The sequence below is a fragment of the Phycodurus eques genome, chromosome 8, assembly GCF_024500275.1.
Source record: "Phycodurus eques isolate BA_2022a chromosome 8, UOR_Pequ_1.1, whole genome shotgun sequence".
Taxonomy (NCBI): Eukaryota; Metazoa; Chordata; class Actinopteri; order Syngnathiformes; family Syngnathidae; genus Phycodurus; species Phycodurus eques.
This window is the reverse complement of record NC_084532.1, coordinates 10,217,820-10,235,940: the sequence shown is the minus strand read 5'-3', so window position 1 is coordinate 10,235,940 and position 18,121 is coordinate 10,217,820. Positions and strand designations below refer to the sequence as shown.

The window sequence follows — 18,121 nt, the reverse complement described above, 5'->3', positions numbered from 1 at the left end:
ACCCCTGATCGCTTTTGTGTCTCCAGAGCTGAGGGTAGTATTGCAGAAGTCCCTCACTCAGCATCCATGGCTCAGCCAGCACAGCAGCAGCCTCCGTGTTACTTGGAGGAGCAGGAGGAAGAAGAACTCTACATCTCAGAGCAAATGCAGGAAATTACAGACGGTACTCCTTTTCTTCTCTCCTAAAAAAAATGAAGACTCCCTATTTTCAAGTAGTCATGTTGTCACCTTCTTTGCTGTCCTGTTCAGTTCCTCCTTTCATCCAAGTACCCCCTGAAGACGTGTGCGTTGAACCAAGACAGCCAGCAACATTTACCGCCATCATCACAGGAAGGCCTATGCCACAGATACAGTGGTACAAGGTAGCATGTGTGATTTAGGAGATTCAATAAGCAGTTCAGTTCTTTGTCATTTTTAATTACCGGTACATTGGCATTCAAAGATGAGACATGAGGTGATACACTATGTAAAATTGTTTATTTTACTAATAGGCTTTCACCGTTTATCAAGCTATTAAGCTATTATCATTTGTATTCTTTATTTAATTCATAATTAAACTTGAATTAACCCTCAATATGTTTATTCTCTGATACACCAAACAAATCATGGGTCAATGTGACAACTGTTTTTATTTTTAATTCATTGTTTTGGTGAATATACAGTAGGAAAATCCCCAAAATATGCGAACAATTATGGTAGCGTATAACATTAGCAACAACAAAAAAGTGTACAAATTTGACATTTCTGCACCCTTTTAATCTTACTCTTAATGCAGGGCAGGCCTGATTATATGCCATAACTTGCTAACCCCTGGGCCAGATGCACTTTAGTCCACTGATCGGTTGAGAGAGACACAACATGTTGGATGTCATCTATTGTTTCTTTGTTTACTGTGTCTACTATGTAGAATTCAAAGGAGGGCTACATCCTCTCACTTTTATAAGGCCACATATTTACGTATACCTGCCCACACACCCGACAACCGTTGACCATTCCAGTTTCTAAACCTTACCATGACTCGCTTAAATCTTGGCTCCTGAAATCACTTCCTTACAATGACAGTTTCTGACAAATTTGACCTATGCGCTGTTCCTGAAGGATGGAGAAGAACTTACAACCAGTGAGAATGTGGAGATAGTTCAGCATGCCGCCCGCTGCTCAGTGACCATCGTGAGTCCAGAATGTGAAGACAGCGGCATTTACACCTGCTTCTCCTACAATCACTCTGGCCATGTGTCGTGTCAGGCTCTGCTCACAGTTGAAGAAGGTGAGGCAACAGAACATCTTGCTTGTTGCTGTGGACACTAGCAAATATTATCAGTCATTTAAGAGTTCACCTGTTTCACCCTTCATTCTTTTTTAGGTCCGCTGGGATCTCATGAAAGAGAGGTGGAGTTGGGGAAGAGAAGAAAGCTATTTGCCGTCTACGATGTCGGTGAAGAAATTGGAAGGTGAGCCCCTGCTTCATATCCATATTGTCATACCATCACTTTGCCCCTTGTTAAGGTTCACCTGAGTGTTTTCATCCTTAGGGGAACATTTGGTGTAGTGAAGTGTGTTATCCACAGAGGGACAGGCGAAGTCTTTGCTGCCAAATTCTTACCCCTGCGAAGCAGCACCCGCACTCGGGCTTTCCAGGAGAGGGACTTGCTCTCCCGTCTGGCTCATCCCAGGGTGGCTTGTCTGCTGGACTTCTTTTGCACCCGGCGCACACTGGTGCTCATTACAGAAATGTATCCATTCTAAAAAAAAATATTGTTTTTAAAAAATGCTTCCAATACACTTATGACTTGTGTCACAGCGGAAGAGCTTCTTTAACATAAACAATCAATAGCTGCAGTTTTCACTGCCTTGTAGACCATTTGTTACTCAGAGGATTAGTCTCAGAGAAAGAGGTAAGACGCACGGTATTTCTTCTTGTTAATTTGATGTAGCACTGTGAATTATTGTATTTCAGGTTCAGTCATATATCCAGCAAATTCTTGAAGGAGTTGGACATATTCACAGCATGAACATTTTGCATCTGGACATCAAAGTAAGATTTTGGCACAAATTTAGTACCGACAAAATGACAATCATTCATTTTGATTTACGAATAACCCCTCAGCCAGAGAATATCCTCATGGTATATCCACCCAGAGATGAAATCAAGATATGTGACTTTGGCTTCTGCCAGGAAGTAGACATATCCAGACATCAGTACAGTATGTTTGGTACACCAGAGTTTGTTGCACCTGAAGTTGTCCACCAAGAACCTGTCAGTGTGGGCACAGATATTTGGTGAGTCAAAATCCAAGTGCGACATTGCAATCAATCCAAAATGTTTATCCACTGACTTACCTACTATGTTTTATGTGACATAACAGAAACATATATTTCTATCTGTAACAGGGCAGTGGGTGTGATGGCATATCTATGGTATGTATATCGCCAGGCAAGATACAGTATATGATGGCATAAAACTGCCCATAATCGTAAATACTGTTTCTTTTCTTTTCTTTTCCTTCTTTTGGCAGTCTGTTATGTCGTTGCCCATTTGTGGGAGAGACAGACCGTGCGACCCTACTAAGAGTGGGAGAAGGCACTCTAAACTGGGATGCCCCTGACGTCATGAGTAGAAGTCCTGAGGCCCAGGCCTTTCTCCGTAGTCTTCTTCAACCAGAACCTGAGTAGGCCCTGTTCCACACATGATTATTTCATTCACCCTAATTGCAGTGGGAGTCATATTTGATAATGACGAGTCGAAATTGACATCATACACCTCAGTAGAAGGGAGTACAACCCTTTGACTTATTTCATCCAATAACCAAATAATGCTAATGATAATAATGAAAAGGTTATTCACTTCAGGTGTGTAAAATATTCATTGTACTTTCCCTTTACCCTGTCTAGCAAGCGGCCTTCTGCTTTTGAGTGCTTGAGCCATGAATGGTTGCAGGTGAGACTTAACTAATGTATGGCAAACAGCTTTTTTTGTGTGAAACGGTTTTCCAACTTGTGAATGAAGGTTAAACAAAATTTAACTGCGACCAGGATGAACATGCAGGGGAAGACACGGATGAAATTAACACAAAGGGTTTAAAGGTTTTCATCTCAAAAAGAAAATGGCAGGTGAGTTGTTACAGTATGTGGCATTGGTCAAACTCTTTCGGGGCATGTTAGATTCTAAAATTTGCCTTTAAGGGACTCTGTTTCAGCAGTCTGTTTTGCTTCTCCACCCCCAGCGTTCCTTGACTTGCGTTGGTTCCGTGCTTACGTTAAGGCAAATTCCGGAGCTCCTGGATGCTCCTCTCAGAGATAGTGCAGTGACTGTACCCCGCGAACACCAGCAGAATAGCAGTACCTCCATGAGCAGTGGTTCGTCATCCGAGTACGATGAGGCTGACTCTTGGGACTTCTTCCAGCACTGCAGCCCAACTGAGGAAGAGGAGGAGGAGGAGGTTGAAACGGAGGAGGACTACAACCTTTTGAGCGAGAGAGCGCGGCTCCCAGAACCTTTTGCCAAACTTCATCAAGGTCTATATGAGGAGGAAGAAGTGACGTTTGGGGAGGAGGAAGAGGATGATGAGCTGGTTGGTCAGCGGAGCGTGCTAGAACGGTGTGTGAGTGGGCAGTCCGTTGCGTCATCAGATGTTTCGTACTTACACACACCTCAGAATGAACGAAGGTTCAACAAGGGCAGTAGTCCTTCTCTCAACATTTCCGATGGGGATGAAGGTTCAGGAAGCGACGTGGGTCGAATCCCTCGAGGCAGCGTGATCCGGAGCACTTTTTACAGCTCATCTCATCAGCTTTCACCCATGTCTGCCAGACACATGACATTACGGGACAAGTTTCAGGCCAAAAAGCAGGAAAGAGGTCGCAAGCCACTCCGGAGGAGCTTGTCAGGGCGTCTCAATGAACCTCTCATAGAATACGTAGAGGATGACACTGAGACCAACCGAAGCCAGAGACGAGGGTCCATCCAGCCCACGATGCTCAAGTCCACTTCCTTTGATGGCAGTGTACCCCGCACACAAACCAATGTGCCACCTCAAAGAAGGAGCAGGTCTCTTGATGAGTACTCTCGGCGATCCCCCAGTTCACCCAAGCCCTCAAAGCCAGGTGACGAAGAAGGTACACAAAGTCTGAAGGAGGATTTCACAGACGATGAAGTGGGAGGAAAGACATTTCTGGCGATTCCAAGTCCTCAGAGACCCGCAAGAACAAGGCGTTGCATTGTTCCTGTGCAAGGAACTGTCACATTGGCTGGTGAATCTGCTCCCTTAAGTCTCCTCGTGGGTGATAGAATGAACCAGAGGTTGGATCAGGAGCAATCAGAAGGGGGCGCCTACGCTGGATCCCAGGTTTCCTTGGCTGAATCATCTATTTTGGAGCGCGGTGGCTCTGAGTCCTCCAGTAGACTTGGTTCATTTGAGGAGCTCAGAGGGAGGTACAGATCAGGAGAGAGTGAAGGGTATGATGACCCGGGGGAGCCTCTGACTTCACCATCCCCTCGGTCATTTCAAGAACTCAAACCAAAAGGCCATTTTCCTCAAATCCCACCACGCAACCGCACACGCTCCAGCCCCAACATATGTCACATGCAGACATCATCAACACCCAGTCCAAGTCCTAGCCTCTCCTCGCTCCAGGCTCCTGAAAGGCCTCCCAGGGCCAAAGATAAGAAAGTAGGCCACGGCCTTCAAAGACATGCATCTGCGCCAGCTCTGGAAGTTCAGCCACCCACAGGAAAATCCCCAAAGCCGGGACTCCTGAGTATCTTCCGCAGGCAGTCTTGGGCTAGCCATTCCTACTCCCAGCTGGACAGCACTGAGTTAGGACCAACACTGGGAGAGCTAATGAAGCCAGAAACACCTACCATGTCGCTGAGAAAGAAAATGAGAGCTTCAGCCTCAAGTTTGACCAAGCTGTTTTCAAGGTCATCCAGTAAGGATGATCTAAGTAAAGGAGGTACGCTATTTGTATTGTTACACAGGTGTCTGTTTGAGGAACTACAATACAATCAGCTTTATTTTATTGTTTTTGTTACAACAGCGCCAATTGTTAAGGGCTCCATTCCTCCTGAAAAGAGTCCAAAAAAGAGGACCTCCAAGCGCTTGCCTTCTTTTAAGATACCAGCATTTAAGAAAGCAAAAGGTATCAAATTAGCCTTATTTAATGTGTGTATTGTTCATAATCATTTTGTTACCAATAATTTTGCCACACTTCATTGTATTAGATCTTTTAGTCCGCCCCAACAAGGCTGATGTGCTCCAGTTGGACGGAGGTGGAGTACTGCTGGTGTGGAAGCCCGTTCAGTCTAGCGACCCTGTTACCTACTGTGTGCAGTACTGTACAGATGGTAGGTTCACAGCCGAGACACAGCTATATATATTGGAGGTTACAAATGGTCTTCTAAGCTTTGAATTAAATTGCATCACCGTGTTGTATTCTAAAGGAGTGCCGCATTCCTCCTCAGGAGGGGAGTGGACAGTCCTGTCGGAGGATGTGAGTGACAACACCTATGTGGCCAAGGACCTACCCAGAGGAGCTTCTTATGTTTTCAGGGTGGGCTGCATCACCAAGACAGGAGCGGGACCTTTCAGTGACGCTTCGGCCCCCGTAGTCATGGCAACTCACCCTGAAGGTGATGGCAATATCAACTTTCAGAAAGCAGGTCTTGAGAGAGCCTTTATCTCTCCAGCTATTCGAATGTTTTTTGGGGTGTTGTGTGCAGATGCTAACATTCCTCTCATCCAGACTGAGTGCCTTGGTTCAAAGGCGACTGGGTCAGAAAGTCAGGCAGCACAAAGGAATTACAACTTCCTCTCAGAGATCAACAGGTTGGGTTTCTTTCTTCCAGCTTGTATTATGTGAAGTTCCGCCCCCTGTACTCCATGCGTCGTTTTGATGTTGTCATCGTCACCTCAGGGGTCGTTTCAGTGTGATCAACTTATGTCGCGATGCTGAAACCAGCCAAGTGTTTGCCGCCAAGATAACGCCTTTCCGGGCGGCGCAGAGACAGCTGGTCCTGAGGGAATATCAGCTGCTGAGGAGGCTTCACCATGCCCACCTGGTACAGCTGCATACTGCCTACATCACCTCCTGCTACCTGGTGCTGGTGGAGGAGCTCTGTGCTGGCAAAGAGTTGCTCTACAGTTTAGCTGCAAGGTGACAGATGCTTGAAATTGCTGCAGCGCTAAAAAGCATTAATACAAAAAGGTCCTATTGAAAGAGCTCTATTTAATACCCTCATCAAAGGTGATAAGTATTGTTTTAATTGCTTTTAGTGTTGGTGGTATAGAGTAAATAGGAAGAACTCAGTTCAGTTCAAACACACTCAACAGTTTTGTTCGTCTTGTTTGAGGAACTGAAAACACCCCCATCCCTGCGACAAACCCACCCATCACAGAATTAAAAAAGGCTATGATTCTGTTGTCTTACGCAATGTATCCCGGAAGAGTCCTACTAACAATTTACTACTAAGGATGAAATAAATGAGCAAAATTCACTTTTGTTAAATGTTGGTGAAAGTCTTCTTCTAATAGTTGTGATTATTCCTAACAAATATGAATCACCTTTTTGGAAGCTTTCAAGCTACAAAGCTCACCGAATGTTGCGGCCACATGCATCATCGTCTCCCAGATGAACTCGTCCGAAATTGGCTTGATGCCGCCCTCTGAAGGTAGAACAAAAAATAACCCCAACACCAGTTTCACCAATCAGCAAGAAAATAGGCACAAAAAAAGTGTCGAGAATTTTGACACAAATACATTTTGTTTAGGAGGTTTTTGGAGCATTAAACACATGATTATTACAATAACGCAAACCCATGAGATAAAACACCATTTGAACAGATTTCTTTGTGTGTGTCTACCCTCTTATTTCCTCTTTTCAAATACATGCCCTGCCTCTATTCATCACCAGATGCACTGTCCACTTGAATAAATAAAGCTGTTTCTGAAATAGTGAATGAAGGAGGCACCAATACATACATGTACATGTACTGTACGTTTCACAGAGATCTGTACTCGGAGGCTAATGTGGCCGAGCTGCTGGGTCAGATCCTGAGCGCAGTCGACTACCTTCACGGCCGGCGAGTGGTCCACTTAGACCTCAAGTCTGACAACATGCTGGTGGACGACGGCAACCACCTGAAGATTGTGGACTTCGGCTCAGCTCAGTCTTTCACGCCCGGTCAGCCTCTCCACACCGAGCACCTGCAGGGCTCGTCGGAGAGCAAAGGTGACTATGAGCCGCCGGTTTGGCGGCGTGTCGTCATGTTTTAAATCTCGAATACACTAAACATTTGACTGTCGTGGCCTTCAACAGAGCACCGCAGCAAAGGTACACTTTCTTTACTGGAGGATGGATGGATGGATGGATGAGTGGGAATAACTTCAGCTGGTCCTAACATCCATGAGCACAATTTATCTTTCTTTTAATCACTATTTGTTCCTGATAGGACTTATTTTTCTATAACCCACAATGTCTCATGCGAGTGAACTTGTCAGTGCCAATAACACCACAATACTTTATGAACAACGTCATGTTTCTGTCTGTTTTGTCAGTTTATATTGTCCTTCCTAAAGCTCCGGAAATCCTGGAGGGGCAAGGTGTTGGGCCTGAGACCGATGTTTGGGCCATTGGAGTTCTCCTGTTCATTATGTAAGCACACAAATAGATGTTCTGTGAACTGTTAAGAATGTTTCTTCCTCTTCCTCCCTGATGTTGGTAATTTCTATTTTGCAGGTTGAGTGCCGACAGCCCTTTTCATGCGGAACTGAGCTGGGAACAAGACAGAAACATCAAGAAAGGGAAGATCCAGTTTGGTCGCTGTTACCCTGGTTTGTCCGAAGGAGCGTTGAATTTGATGAAGTGTAGCCTGAATAACAAATCCTGGTGAGCGTCTCATCGAAAATGTCGTCATAGTTAACACAAATATAGAAAACTGACTTACCTCGGCTTGTAGTGAGGGTATTTGTGCCCCCCAACCTGTGGAGCCGTAACATTCCTTGGGTCCACAAGTGCAGTATTGAGCCTTCTGGCACCACCATGACAGATAGGCACTTTTAAAGAGAGTAGTGGTTGTGAAATGGAATGAAGGGGAAAATATTGTTCAAAAATATAATAGCATAATTTTTTTTATGGGGAAACTGTGTATGTAAATGTAAGCACCAATACAAGGTACTATACAGAGCGTAAATTTCATATATAGGCATTCAAAGAAAAAAAACAGTTTTGTTTGAGATTTTGTGACTGCACTCGAGGCACAAAAGGGATCTCATTCAGTTTTCATAAATGTATATTTTTGTTTAAATGTTTGTGCTTTGTGTTTTAATCCATGTGGATTGAAATGCATAACAAAATCCAGTTGTGGTTGTCACGTTGAACTCCACATAATTCTAATATTTCAAACTCGAGGGTCATAAAAGTGCAGTTAAAATTAAAGAAATGTTTATAATCTTTTTTTTTTTTTTTTTTTTTTTTAAGGGGGAGACCCACTGCGGCGGAGTGTCTCCAGAATCCTTGGCTGCGTGCTCATCGCGCCCCGCACCGATCGCGCCACTCCAAGGTGTGTTTCTCCACTGATAAACTCAAAGCGTACCTCACGCAGAAGGAGGAGAAGCGAGACCAAGTGCGCACAAAACTTCAGGGTCCCTTCTTCCAGTAGGGAGTCAACAGAGAAGAACAATGGAAGGGTACAGTATAGCTTTAACCAAGTTTTGTGTCAATCAGCTGTCTGCCATTTAAGCCTCCTTTGAGGAAATTATGATGCGTCTTAAAAAGCCGTGTATCCCTGTATGTAAATAGCGTAGTGGTAAGTGTTCATTTTTTTTTTTTTTTTTGGGGGGGCCCCTCTGGTTTAAATGCAAACATTTCAGGGATAATGTTCAGCGAGTGAGTGTGAACTTGATAACGTTAATTCTCTGTGCATGTCACATTTTAATTTAAATATCTCATTGTTCAGATCTTTCTGTTTTGTGTGTAAATGAGATTTTTGTTAGGTTGGATGTTTCAATAATCCAATTTATTGTCAACCACCTGCTTATATTAATTACCGGATGACAGGTGAAATAAATGGCATTAAATTGACCAGTAATTGTCATCATTTTATTTATTTAGCTTTACTTGTAAACAAACTAAAATTTTGAGTGCTGCCGTTTTGGCACACTCACCATCGACTCAATAGGTACTGCTGCACAGTGTGACATCCAATATAAGATATTTTGAAATTAACAGTAGCTATGTAATTGTTTAGAGCCTCATTGCATCACACGGAAAGGTGATTATAGGTTTAAAAACGCCCTTTTAGTACGAGGCAGAATGCTTGATACGGACATAGTATTCTAGTGTTGGACTTAATATAATGTGAGATTCAGGCTCCCTCCTATTTAAGAAGATCACAACAATGGCAGGAAGAGAAACAGCAATAATTGTAGCCATCAAACATTTTGTCTTGACTAAATTATCATCTAACAAAAGAAAAACAGGGAGTGCAATGAGCTCCTCATATTGTTTAAATGTTAACCACTGGCTTAAATACATCTAATGACACCAACTTCCATCTCTCAGACTTTGAATCTTTTTCTTCTGAGCACGAGTGGTGCTGAACTAACCTCTCGCCATTACACACAGAGGGTAAAAGACAACATTTCTCCAGGGGAGACTTTATTATTTGCTTTGTTCACAGAAGTTGGTGAACATGCAGCACTTTGTCACACTCTGAGATGCTGATGAATTTCTCATTTTAGGATTTGGTCTCCTGAACTTTTTGGATTTCCTGCACACACACAGGGAAAAGAGAGAGAGAGAGAGAGAGAGAGAGAGAGAGAGAGAGAGATTTACATAAAGGAACAAAGGGTAACATTTGCGAGTCAGCGCTTTAAAATGATTACATGTGGTTGGAACGATGTCTGGATTTCACTCACATCACTAAGGATCTCCTTCAGCTCCTCATAAGCGCGTTCTAAGTCGTCGTTGATAATGACAACGTCAAACACTCCTGGCTCCTTACCTGGAGAGAAAGAATTCAGTTGATGTATTGATACTTGATACTATTGATACTACTTTCATTTCATATTTTTTCAATATGTTAGTCTGAACTTACTGAGCTCCATATCAATGCGAGCTGCCTCCAGACGTTTCTGTAAACTGTCCTCTGACTCGGTCTGTCGGTCTCTCAGACGTTTTTCCTAAGGAAATGGTTTAAGAAAATGTATTTACTTGGTGTTATTAAAATGTATTTCCTCCTCATCTTGTCATGAGTATTTCACAGAAAGAAAAGGCAGATCTACCTGTATGTACACCTGCACAATCTAATGAGATCCAATACGAGAGCTCTTACAAATACTGCGTAACAGTGCTCTGTTTTGATTGACACTTGAACAGGTATTCAATTAACAAGATGTGTATTATTGTGGCTCACATTCCAGAGGTTCTGGGTTCGAATCACTTTCTCACCGTGCCGCCGTGGCTTTTCTCCGGGTACTTTGGCTTTCTCCCACATTCCAAAAATATGTGCGTCAGGTTGAATGAAGACTTAATTGTCCATAGGTGTGAATGTGAGTGTGAAGGGTTGTTTGACTCTACGTGCCCTGGAATGGACTGGCGACCAGTCTTGTGTGTGCCCAGATGAGGGTCAACTACTACAGAAAATGGATGGTTGGTTAGCAGTCACGTAGAACGGCAAGTTTCCATGATTTTGTCTCTTTCGTGTCATCTACCGGTAACGAATACTTAATAGCGCTGTGCTACTGCATTGTATTGAAACTGTGATGCTCAAAGTGTGGCATTGTAGTTCGCGGGCTTCCTCTAGTGGCGTGTGAAAGAATCATCGCAAAAGTACAGTTTAGGTAGATTTGCAAGAAATCACCACGCCTGAGGGAAAACAATCAGACACAGAAGGTGTCAGTCATTTCTTATGAGCATTATTTTCATATTAGTACTGCACTGTATATAAAGTGGATCACTGACAAAAAATGTTTGTTGTTAAATATTTATTGTGGTCCATTTTTTGTTTAACTGTGATGTGCAGTACATTTTAATTGAATCATTTGAGTAGTTTTTAAAAATGTTCAACAATGTCATGGGCCGTGTTTTTGTTGACTTTGTTTTGATTAGATTTAAGTTGTGTTTTTATGTTTTATGTTATGATTTTCCCTGTGTCCCTTGTGAATGTTCATGTCTTGTTTCGCTCGTAAGGTTTTTGTTTCCACCTGTTCTCATTAACCCTGCTCCTTGTGTCTACCAATCAGCTCCCTCCAGCCACTCGTGTCTTGTCCAGGTGTGCCTCGTTGTCGCCTCAGTTTGCTTTTATTTAGTTGCCTGTCCCTCTGTGTTAGAGCTCATCGTCGTCGTAAATCATGTTTCCCGTGTAATGTTACGTTTTTGGATGTGGTGAGTTTATCCCTAGTGTTTCTTTGTTAGTTTGAACCCTGCTTTTTGAACTTTTAGTGTTTTTAATCATTCCTCGTGCCTTCTAGTTTTTGGGAAAATAAATATATGTTGGTAATGATGGTGGAACTTGTTTTCTTTGAGGTGATACTTGGTGTAACAGGTTTGACAGCTACTGTGTTAGAATATGCAGGTGTGCCTGATGCTGTGGCCTGCTGTTAGCACTGTACTGTATATAAAGTGGATCATTTACCAGACTCTCCATCGATGGAGGCTGGATGGAGATGTAGATGGGGTTCAGGTCCGTCTCTTTAATCCTCCTCACTCCTTGGATGTCCACATCCAGAATGCAGATCAGGTTTTTGGCCTGCACGTCTTCTATGGCAGCTTTACTATGAAACACCCACCCACACACACACGCACACACTAGTTGACTTCTCACACGAAGCCACCGGGCTAAGAGGATCGCGCCGTTGATCCGAGCCGCTCGCTTTTTGTGCTCACCTCACAATAAGGAGGTGAGATTGAATCTGACACACACATTTGTGTTGCAGCATCAGAGGTTAAAGCTCCAACTGTCCCGAGATGTTTAATATATCCTCTTGATCCTCTTGAACCCAGTGGAACAGTCAGAAAGTGCACTCTTATCCAGTCTAAGGCAAATAACCTCTTGTCTATTGAGTTAATGTGTTATTCATAGGATGTCTGGAAAGAGGTAACACACTATACCTATGCTGGGAAGTAACAAATGCCTGGTTACTGTAAACGCTGGAGTATTTATACCTGTGGCGACTTTGAACTTTTACTCCATACATTTGAACACAGATTTCTCTAGGTTCTACTCCTTACTTGGTCAAAATGGGCTTTTTACTTTTTTCAACCTCTGTGGACGACAGACGTCAATGGCGCAACAACCGCAAGGATCTATGACCGCGAGGAGCTTCGCCGCGGAGGAAGTACGGAGAGGGATGAGAGCCGGCACTAAAATGCAGTAAAGTGAAGCGAGTGGGACTGTATGGGACAGGAGGGTTGAATCAATCTTTCTGTTTGTGTAGATGCTTTTGTCCAGCTTCACCACGCGCCTGTTGTCACTTGTTATCCAAGTTAGTGTATTTTGTTTTTACATTTTATAACAGCTAACTTATTTTTACACCTGTATGATAGTTAAGAATGTCACTGGAAACAAACTCTTTATGAAAATGATTTTCCAGATCTCAACAAATCAGGTTCCACTGTAAGCTACTGAGGATACACACGCTTATACTGTCGTTTACAGCTGACAAAAAAAAACAATTAACAATCAGGATTTTTAAATATAGAAATTAAGTAGGAATTGGTCTTCTCAAAAGTATTTTCCCATGTGTTTAATATTCTGCAATAATGACACAATATGATAATATAATCTGTAATATTCCAATGTATTCGGATGCATGAATCTGTGTAATCTTCGAGTTTGACTTTTTGAATTGAACTTCTGAAATAAACGTACTTTTCTGTGATATTCTAATTTATTGAGGTGCGCTGTACTGCATGTGAAGGTAGCAATAGCAGGTTAGCAGCTTTCGGTGACGCCGGATGTTTACCTTGTTCCGTACAGGTTGCCAGAGAACTCGGCGTTCTCGATGAAGTCGCCGCGTTGGATGCCCTCCTGCATGGCCTCTCGGGTGGTGTAGTGGTAGTCTGTGTGAGGAGATCATATATTATTGGCCGGCACAATAAAAACACATGGACCCTGTTCCATACAATATGATGGCCATACAGGACTCACAGAATCCTACAGTATGTGGTCACTTTAACACCGCTCGTGCCCCCCTAAACAAACACATACCGCATTCTCCCATGAAACAATCATTAGCATTAGAATTGGGAGACATTTTAAGCGGGCTTGTTTAATAAGTGAAGCGCGATACAACACTAATGATGTGTAATGCTTTGTAACGGATTAACGTGCACAACAGGATACATTAGTGAGTTAGTTTGGCTATAATAATAGCGATGTTACTCATGGAACCTTACTGTGCAGTAACTTGAACTTGGATATATGCAAAAATGTTGTCTATTCACTGATGCTTGGAAGGATGCTTGAATTGAACGCTTTAATGAGCCCCTGAGAACGACAGTGAACTTAGTGAAGTTTTGAAGCGAAGAGCAGAAATTGAGAAGCCACACATTTTCCCCATTTTAACATGTAGTCCCTTATTGCATCCCAGAAAGTGAGATTCAGAGATTGAGAAAAGACTCACAAAGTAAGATGTGTTTTAGTTTGGTGCCAATGCAGCTGTATGTTAATACAAGCAAATGTTATTCATCATCTTTCATGAAATATTGATCGATTTGACGGATGTTTGGACTTAGACCACTATTGCACTAACTATTTTTGCACTAAACAACTTGTTTCTTTTCTTTCAGGCAACCTTGAGGACACTGACCAGGGTCCAACCTATGAAACTGAAGATGATTTGCAAGCGAAAGCAATAGGATCCAGTATGAATATCCAATAAGATTGAAGTCCAAAACCTTTATATTTTTCAAAATGTCAAAATCTGTTCTATAAAAACAAGTATCCAGAAGAACTAAGATATAAATATATAAGATATAATTCCCCCAGGTTTTATTGTAGTCGTAAAACTTTAAATCACTCTCCGGCAAAATGACAGAAAATTAGTTCTCAGTGACTCAGATTGAATGTTGAGGTGGGGGGGGGGGGGGGGGGGGGGGGGGGGTTGGACAAAAAGGTTCCTGTGATGCTAATGATTGGTTGCAAGTTATTTACACTCTAATGAGGGGTGCAGTTTTAGTGGACAATACTCCACAAAACCGGACAGGACAACAGGAGTCACTACGGAGGCATCACAGGGGGCTATTTTCAAAAGCTTTTTACTCCAAAGTGTACTTATGTCTGAATGTAATTCCCCAAATGTTCTTCTCTTTTTTTCATATCCAAAGGGCACTTCCTATTTATCCAAAGGGAGCTTTCCAGGGTGATGAAAGTAACCCCCATCCCTCTGCCTTAAGATATACGCATGTGGAATCACACCGGCGGTCACCTTCATGTGTGGTTTCTGATTCATTTGGACACGAAAATGACGTGTCTAAGTCTTCGGAGGAAAAGACATCTGCTACGGGCAGTAAAGTAGCCCCCAGAAGCAAAGGGAGCGTGTTGAGGCCTACGGAGAAAGCAGAACAAGCACACACACACACACACACACACACACACACAGCTTCATCCCGGTTTAAGGAAGGGAGATGGTAGGGGAGGTTACGGACAAAGCCATTTTTGAAGTTCACTTGGGAGTAACAAGTCATGCGGGAGCCCCGGGGCAGGCTGGGAGATGTCATACGTGGATGTGTAATAGTCTAGAGTTTCTTCAAATATTTCAGAATCACATGCAAATCTGTGTCTTGGGCTGCTATAGCGAAGGTGCTAAAACATCCAACAGGTTTAGGCCCCAACTTTGCAGTACCTTTGCCATTTTCCTCTCCAGGGCGAGGGTTCCTTGTTGTGTCTGTGTGAAAAACATAACATTGATAACAGTTAATAATAAAAATTGAAAAAAAAAAATTAAAAAAATCATCCATCCATCCATTCTGTACCACTTTATCCTTACAAAGGTTGCGGGCGTGCTGGAGCCTAGCCCAGCTATCTTCGGGCGAGAGGCGGGGTACACCCCTGAACAGCCAATCGCAGGGCACATATAAACAAACAACCATTCGCGCACACATTTACACTTAAGGGCAATTTAGAGTCTTCAATTAACCTACCATGCATGTTTTTGGGATGTGGGAGGAAACCGGAGTGCCCGGAGAAAACCCACGCAGGCACGGGGAGAACATGCAAACTCCACACAGGCGGGGCCGAGATTTGAACACCATTTGACAGTAGTTCATTTAGTTTGACACGTTTATGAAAATGTAGTTAAAATACCTTGCACTTTGCATGTAGTGTTAATCAAGCATTCATGATGGTGATAACTAGAACCAGCAGAAGATTCATTCTAATTCCATAATTTCCTATGTGATTGATTCAAACTCCCGCGGTCGGAACATGGAAACTCCACACAGGAAGGCAGCTGAGATTTGGACCCTTCTATAAATCTCAATCCTGTGAGGCAGACATGTTTACCACGTGTGTGCTGCCCATGAAATGTTACAGTAAATGAATTAATTTTTTTTTTTTTTTTTTTTTTTGTGATTCTGATGGAATGGAAACTGGAATAAAAAGCCCATCAGACATCCATCCATCCATCCATTTTCTGAGCCACTTCTCTTCACTAGGGTCGTGGGCATGCTGGAGCCAATCCCAGCTGTCATCGGGCAGGAGGCGGGGTACACCCTGAACTGGTTGCCAGCCAATCGCAGGGCACATACAAACAAACAACCATTCGCACTCACAGTCACACCTACGGGCAATTTAGAGTCTCCAATCAATGCATGTTTTTGGGATGTGGGAGGAAACCGGAGTGCCCGGAGAAAACCCACGCAGGCACGGGGAGAACATGCAAACTCCACACAGTCGGGGCCGGGGATTGAACCCGGGTCCTCAGAACTGTGAGGCTGACGCTCTAACCAGTCGGCCACCGTGCCGCCGCCCATCAGACAGTAAGAGAAATTCTTCATTTTTCCCCAAGATTCACAGTAGCTGCCTTAAAGGGTTGGTGCACCCGACTGGATGAGTTCATGATGGGGACAGGACTTACGTGACACACTGAATCCAAACACTCCTTCGTGGTCCTTCATGAGCCTCTTCATCAGTGTGCTCTTGCCCGCTCCGGACGGGCCACTCAGCACCACAGGCCTCGGTCCCGACATTGTCTGACATGGACACACAGGAGATTTTTTTTCACGAACCATTGAACTAGAAGTAGAGCAAACCCCCGCTATTAAGAGTTTAAACTCTACACTTTAATACTAATATCATTGTCAATATCAGTAGCATTTCAAAATGGTCTTACAAAATAAATGGCTTATAGCTTGACATTTTGAATAGCCACTCAGCAGAGGGAAAATGTCCACAAGTGAGAAAGACTCTCTGTAAATTCTGCTAACAACCCAGGCTAAACTGCCCACTATACAAAGATCTTACAACAGTCAACATACTTCGTTGGCACCCATTACTAATTTTCTATTAGCCAGGGCTTTGAAATCTGAGGACAGTCCTGTTACCTAAATTATGTTTTTGTATTTTGTATTTACTAATTCTATGCTACTTTCAGCCCGTTCACGCAAATTCAGAGTTTCAGTACAATAAAACAATGACATAAAAAGTAAAGTTGCCTGAGATGGGCCAGTACACATTTGGAGAAGTTCAGCATGTGTAAAAAGATAGGAATGTAAGTTTATCACATAATGAACACATAAACTGAAATGATAATAGATAAACATGAGTGGAAGAGCATTGAATTATTCTGCATGTCACTAACGTTTTCACTATATACCTGTAGGTTAACTTGTGAATAGTGACCCGCAAACAGGCAGGGCTCCACTGTACCGCGATCTCCACAGAAATGCCACTAAACCGGGAGTTCTGTTAAGTCATCTGTGCTAATCTCTTGATCCCTGCTGTTCCTTTTATCCACTCCATCTCCACACACGCAAGCACACGCACGCACACACACACAGGTTTACAAGTAGATCATTTCTTTTTCATGATGAGAGTTTTAATTTATCCTAACAATTTACCGTCCCTGTCTCCTTTGAAGCAAAATATGCAAACATGCTCCTCCGCCTAATTGATGTGTGGTGCGACAGGCAGAGGCCCACAGGTTAACGTTAAGAACGTTCATTAATGAAGTCATGGCGGCTCAGTCAGCACGATTAATTGGGTCTGGGCAAAGGTGCAAGGACAGGTGACCTTTTTATAGCTGCGGTGCTAAGAGAGTTCATTTACAATGCCCAATTATACAAGGAAGTCATGTTGCAGGCAGAACATTTTCATGCTCTTTCTATATTCAACTCAAATATTCCCAAAAGACTCAATTTGACAATTTTTTTTTCCCTCAGGTTAACTTTCTAAATAGTTGATTACCACACCAGATCTTGTTTTTCCATTTACAGCAAGACAATATTTGTAGTCTTTAGTGCAATTACGATGTATTTAATTGTTATATTAATTGAAGCACCCCAAAGCTCGCTGCAAATTTGCTTATAAATACAGGTACATATAATTCCATTTCAAATTTCACAATGGAATATGTTGGCGTTCACTGTATTGTATTTAATTCATTGATGAAGCCATTTTCTGCTGTCTAGTCATGTAACCTTTGTCAGATTAGATTAAATATAAAATGTTTTGATTAAACATAAAACATACAATAAATAAATGTAGACTATTATTAAGTAATGTAAAACGGGTTTTGAATTGTTTTAATGTAGAGTAATACAATTCTATTTGTTCATGCCTCACTTTGTCACTTGGAACGGGTCATGCAATCAGCAAATGAAAGTTTTTTTTTTGTCCCTATTATTTCCAGATCAACTACCAATGTACGAACGACAGAGATAATCATTGTAATGTTTTATTTATTATCTAAAAACAAACGCAGTACAAATACTATATCATAGTAATATTATTAGTTTTACAATTTCCTAATTTCCCTTCCGATTTTTATTTGAATGCATTTGCTTACCTTGCTGCACCGTTGAGGAGACGTGGAGTGGACCACTCAGTCAGGCGTGTTGTTCGCTGTGGGATTCGCTGATCAGCTCACTGTCAACCTCAATTACCGCCGTCTCCCCTACGCAA

The 18,121-nt window shown here is 42.7% G+C and overlaps 2 protein-coding genes across 3 annotated transcripts in view; one reads left to right on the top strand and one right to left on the bottom strand.

The window, feature by feature from the left end:
- Positions 1-9,073, top strand: part of obscna (obscurin, cytoskeletal calmodulin and titin-interacting RhoGEF a) — a 48,140-nt gene extending 39,067 nt beyond the window's left edge. The window contains 22 exon segments of the mRNA XM_061682970.1: positions 27-163; positions 250-362; positions 1,099-1,267; positions 1,364-1,451; positions 1,533-1,733; positions 1,835-1,895; positions 1,958-2,035; positions 2,108-2,280; positions 2,392-2,418; positions 2,517-2,669; positions 2,893-2,938; positions 3,034-3,111; positions 3,225-4,953; positions 5,038-5,139; positions 5,222-5,344; positions 5,441-5,629; positions 5,720-5,825; positions 5,914-6,153; positions 7,004-7,227; positions 7,575-7,650; positions 7,735-7,884; positions 8,476-9,073. Coding sequence (XP_061538954.1) covers positions 27-163; positions 250-362; positions 1,099-1,267; positions 1,364-1,451; positions 1,533-1,733; positions 1,835-1,895; positions 1,958-2,035; positions 2,108-2,280; positions 2,392-2,418; positions 2,517-2,669; positions 2,893-2,938; positions 3,034-3,111; positions 3,225-4,953; positions 5,038-5,139; positions 5,222-5,344; positions 5,441-5,629; positions 5,720-5,825; positions 5,914-6,153; positions 7,004-7,227; positions 7,575-7,650; positions 7,735-7,884; positions 8,476-8,656 — 4,444 coding nt within the window. The 3' untranslated portion in view covers positions 8,657-9,073.
- A 552-nt stretch (positions 9,074-9,625) lies between these two features.
- Positions 9,626-18,110, bottom strand: guk1b (guanylate kinase 1b). Of its 2 annotated transcripts, XM_061682967.1 has the most exons (9): positions 18,006-18,110; positions 16,077-16,191; positions 14,844-14,885; positions 14,427-14,546; positions 12,963-13,059; positions 11,633-11,771; positions 10,094-10,178; positions 9,915-10,000; positions 9,626-9,766 (listed from the first exon to the last, which is right to left on the bottom strand). In XM_061682967.1, exons 2-9 carry the CDS (start codon positions 16,186-16,188, stop codon positions 9,734-9,736), a joined length of 714 nt encoding a protein of 237 aa, XP_061538951.1. In that variant the 5' UTR covers positions 16,189-16,191; positions 18,006-18,110; the 3' UTR covers positions 9,626-9,733. The 2 variants fall into 2 exon arrangements, with proteins under 2 accessions (XP_061538951.1, XP_061538952.1); XM_061682968.1 differs by lacking the exon at positions 14,427-14,546.
- Positions 18,111-18,121: the final 11 nt, after the last annotated feature.